This window comes from Lates calcarifer, unplaced genomic scaffold (genome assembly GCF_001640805.2).
Source record: "Lates calcarifer isolate ASB-BC8 unplaced genomic scaffold, TLL_Latcal_v3 _unitig_2246_quiver_2132, whole genome shotgun sequence".
NCBI lineage: Eukaryota > Metazoa > Chordata > Actinopteri > Centropomidae > Lates > Lates calcarifer.
The window spans coordinates 3,727-8,465 of record NW_026116079.1 but is presented as its reverse complement, the minus strand read 5'-3'; the positions used below and the strand labels follow the sequence as shown (position 1 = coordinate 8,465).

The following is a 4,739-nucleotide window of genomic DNA, read 5'->3' as shown; positions in this document are numbered from 1 at the left end:
CTAACCACCAGCTAAAAGTGGCTAAAAGACATAACCGTAACCACCAGCTAAAAGGTGTAACCCTAACCCTAACTGCCAGCTAAAACCCATAACCCTAACCCTAACCCCTTGTGAAAAGACGTAACCCTAACCCTAACCACCAGCTAAAAGTGGCTAAAAGACATAACCGTAACCACCAGCTAAAAGGTGTAACCCTAACCCTAACTGCCGGCTAAAACCCATAACCCTAAACCTAGCCTCCTTTTAAAAGTGGCTAAAAGCTGTAACCCTAACCCTAACCTTTGACTAAAAGTGGCTAAAAGACGTAATCCTAATCTCTAGCTAACAGTGGCTAAATGCTGAAACCTTGGTTAATAAATAACACCTACAACCAATATTACCCTATTAATAGTTGAAAAATTTGGAGTTCTGTAGCTGTGAGGTTGGCAATATTCATACAATATTAAACAAACAAGCAAAATATTCAGTGTTCAGAAGTCTTTATTTGAACAAATAAGAAAAAAACACAAAATTTGACATAACCTACAAACACTATGTAGAAGTGTGTGTGTCTGAGGAAAGCAAAGGTTTAAAGGGAGAGGTTCTCAAGATGCATATAATACACAGTTGTGTGTGAACATGCCAACAATCAGTCACCTGTCTGTAAACATACACAAAAACAAAGCTCAAATAGTATCCTGAAATCCAAATCAATACATACAGGGTCAGGTAAACTAAGTCCATTTATGTTAGTAAGTCCATGGAAAAAATTGCATATTATGTCTAAATTTACAGGTAATTTTTACTGTTGCAAACTACATCTAGTGACAGATTACATTGACTATTACATCTACATCACTTCTATTAAAACATATTACTCAGCTTCTTTTTATATTACAGATTACTTCTATTATAACATTTTGGATAAACAGTTTGATGTCAGTGCTCTGTGTTGGACAGTTGATGTAAAGCTGTTGGTGAATTACCTGGAGGCCTCTGTCCTGGTCTCAAAAAACTTCTTCATTGTATGAAGACTCTCTGTGATCGTGGAAGATGCTGTGAAGTCGGGGATCCCCGTCACCACCAACTTTTGCACGTCTCTCCGATCAGGGATGATGTCTCAGTGCTCGTGGACAAAGTGGTGACACCTGGAGGAAATCAAAGAGAAAATGATCAATACACTACTACCTATTCCTCATCAGCAACCAAACCTTTAACCATTAACTAACCATTAAAATCTAATGTAAACAACTAAGGTGTTTTTCAGGTGGAACTAAAATGTTTGAGGCTCAAACTTAAAGTTTAGTTTTCAAGCTTGAACTTAACATATAACTGAGCTCAAGTTTTAAGACACCACAAACTAATTTCTCATCACTAATATACACAACTGTGGGTCAATAGATAACTGTGGACAGATCACTGCCACTAATGTAAAATGATCAGGACACAGAAGAGACCAGTGAGAACGACCACAAAGAGACAAAGAAGCAGCTGAATGTAAACAGATGGAAAACAGCTATTTGATAAATGATCACACCAACATGATAATCAGACAAACAGACTAAACAGTTCCCACCGTCCACAGCTCATGTCACACAAACACACTTTAACCCACATAAATAGAAAGCCCCAAAGGCATCAATTAAAGACACAGCTAATTCTAACGCTAACGCTGACATCCAGGTGTATAGCAGCCAGGTACAGACACAATATGATACATGACCACAAACAGACACAAACCAATGACACCGACATGACAGACCGATATAAACCGTTAAAATGTCGGTAAAGTGACTGTAAACAAAGCAGAGATTTAAACAGACTCAGGAGCTCGTTGTTTTCACCTTGTCATGTCAGGGAAACACAAATACAACCCACAACCCACGAGATAAAAACCTCTGAAAATGGAAATAAGACCATTACAAGTTACTACAAGAGAAGGCTAATGCTAACGCTAACACTAGCCAGTAACTACTTCGCTCGTTCACCTTACCTTCGCAGGTGTATTCAGCCTCATTCATGTTCGACAAACAGCAGCTCCACAGTTTGTTTTAACATCCGGGCTTCTTCACTGATTCAGTTTCTCACAGTTCTGACAAACAGGCGATGGTTCAGATGCTGGTTTAAATCTGTTTCCGGCTTCGTTTCTCTGCCTCTCTGAGCTCCTCCCACAAGGTCATGACCGATGACAAAACACGCCAACAAGGACAGAAAAATGTCAGTCCTGTGTCGTGCAGTTGTGAAGCTACACAGATAGAGAAAGAAGTGGAGTTCTATGTTAAAGCAATAGCTGCCTCTTGTAACAGCAAAGCTGTAAACACACTGAATGTGTGCTCCAAATTTAATGTATTTCTGTAATCTTGTTTTTTTTTTTTTACACATACATATATTTTTTGCACCACTTTTATGTCTTGTGTTCTGTCCATAATCCCTGGTATTGTATATTTGTTCATTTGTATATTTGTTTAGTTGTTCGCTTTGATTCTTTTTTTCAACTATTACACATGTGTTATGTTAATGTTGTTGAATAAATTTTAAAATAAAAATAAAAAATACACAGAGAGGGAGAGAGCACGGAGGGATTTTTAAGGACTTAGACTTCACTTTGTAGCTTTTTTTTTTTTTATTTCAGCCAAGCCATCAAAAACAACTGGAACAATAGATTATTGAATAAATGACATAATTTGTGGTTATTGTCTTTTAAAATTGCTGCAGCAGAAAGTAAGCAGTCCATCCACAGGAAGATGATTTACCAACATCAGATCTTTGGTTGAAAGCGTTGCAGACGGCTTCGTACAGTGAAATGTGCAGTTCACTGATACAGGTTCAAATCTCTGAGGGTGTCAATGTTAAAATCTGATTGTTTGTGTAGCTGTTGATTGTGATTAGAGAGAAGTTCAGGTGTCCATAATAGCAGCGGGAAAGATCAGCGTCATATTCGTCAGGGCTCAGGCAGGCGGTAATCCGACGGGTGGTTTCCCTCACGTAGACGTCCGAAACAGCCGCACAGCAGGTCAACCGCTGTGCTAACTGTGGACTGGACTTCTTCCTCTGTCTGACCCCTCAGAGGATTCACCTCTACCATGTCCACTGCTGACAGGAGACCTGCAGGACAAGCACAGGTGTAAAGGTCCGTTTAGACTGACTCTTGGCAATCGTGTCACATCTCATCATACATGTTTGTGGTTCTTTTGAGCAAAACAGACTCGAAACAACCTCAGAAATACCAAAGATGCAAAACAACTTTCAAGAGGTGTGAAACAGAAAGAGATGCAAAGATACATGAAATGACAACAGAGACTCAAGACAACCTCAAAGAGATGTGTAACCAGTACAAATAGTTGACAGATCCTAAAGAGATGCTAAACAACCTCAACGAGATGTAAAAAATGACCAGAGACTCAGCCTGACCTCAAAGAGATGCAAACAGGCACAAAGACGCACAAAGAAACATGAAACAACCACACACAAGGACCACAAAGATGCACAATGAGATGCTACTCAGCCACAAAGAAAATAATTTATTCATTAATTAATTTAAGTACCTGTCTGACAGACTTGCTCAGTGATGTAGACTCCCTCCCTGTAGGTGAGTCCTCCAACTACAGGTGTCCCAGTTGCCGGGGTAACAGAAGGATCAATGGCATCTATGTCGTAGCTCAGGTGAATCGGTTTCTTCACCCTATTCAGATAAAAAGAAGGCGGTTGTTAGGTATTGTGATGTAAATATAAACAAGTGCTGATGATAGCAACACTGATCAGGAGGTTGAGTTTACTTTGAAAAGAGGTAATCACATGTCTCCTCCATGACTCTGGCTATACCCAGCTGATCCACCTCAGACATAGAAAACACCTTCACACCGAGCAGTTTAAGGATGTAACTGTGAACACACAAGAAAATAAACAGTTAAACCCCAGCCTTCTTTTCCCATGTTTTTGGGTTTAAACAACTGAAAAGTTATCAAAAATGAAAGTGAACTGAACAACTGAAACACAACAATGTGTTTCACCCTGTAAAACCCATAGCATATAGCTTTTACAGCGGGTGCTTCTGTTAGCTAGGTTAACTGGCTAATGTTAGCACCCGCTGGTCTTTTGGACTCAGATCTGTTCAAACAACACAGACACAGCACTGCAGCATCTTGTCACTGAGAAACTGAGAAACCTACTGCTCTTCTGGATCCACATCCCTGAGCCCGATGTAGACAAGATCTTTGGCCGAAACACACGGTCTGATCCAGGAGAAGTTTGGTAAAACAGGAATCTGACAACACAGAGAACAATGTTTAATAACTCAGTGACTGTGTGAATGTTTTGGACTGATTTTATGTGACAGAGCTCTCACCTTGGACTGCAGCTCTCGGAGGACGTACGACATCGACTGTCCGTGGATGTTTCCAGTGGGCGACGTCAGTGGCGTGTTGATGTCAGCGTGAGCGTCAACCCAAATGACGCTCAGCTCTCCGACCGCCGCCGAGTGACCGTGGATGGAGCCAATCGCCAAACTGAAACACAAAGAAACAAAGATTTCAATAGACCTTGGTTTGTCTTTTCATTGTTCTTAAGATTAAAATGGTTTTAAAGAGTGATAATTTATATCATTAATTATACATTTAAATAATTAAGTCTCTTCTTTTTGATTTTTGTCTTTTCTGCAGGTTTACAGATTAAAAATGTGAAAAGATCTATTAAATACATCTCAACTTCTTTAAACGGGAAATAAGAATAAAATAAACCAAAAGACAAATGCATAATTACAA

At 39.6% G+C, this 4,739-nt stretch overlaps 1 protein-coding gene across 1 annotated transcript; it reads right to left on the bottom strand.

Annotated features, from left to right (window-relative positions):
- Window positions 1-462: 462 nt before the first annotated feature.
- LOC108892620 (arginase-1) lies at window positions 463-4,491 on the bottom strand. The gene is made up of 7 exons (XM_018690280.2): window positions 4,325-4,491; window positions 4,149-4,243; window positions 3,756-3,860; window positions 3,525-3,661; window positions 1,973-3,084; window positions 966-1,127; window positions 463-640 (listed from the first exon to the last, which is right to left on the bottom strand). The coding sequence occupies exons 1-5, from the start codon at window positions 4,355-4,357 to the stop codon at window positions 2,921-2,923; spliced, it is 534 nt and encodes a 177-aa protein (XP_018545796.2). The 5' UTR covers window positions 4,358-4,491; the 3' UTR covers window positions 463-640; window positions 966-1,127; window positions 1,973-2,920.
- Window positions 4,492-4,739: the final 248 nt, after the last annotated feature.

Bases quoted from the DNA above. Each gene is read 5' to 3' on its own strand.
- LOC108892620 (XM_018690280.2), bottom strand. From the start codon at position 4,357: ATGTCGTACGTCCTCCGAGAGCTGCAGTCCAAG. The intron at 4,244-4,324 runs GTGAGAGCTCTG...CTGTGTTGTCAG, and splicing joins TCCGAGAGCTGCAGTCCAAG to ATTCCTGTTTTACCAAACTT. The intron at 3,662-3,755 runs GTAAACTCAACC...TTATCTGAATAG, and splicing joins TGTGATTACCTCTTTTCAAA to GGTGAAGAAACCGATTCACC.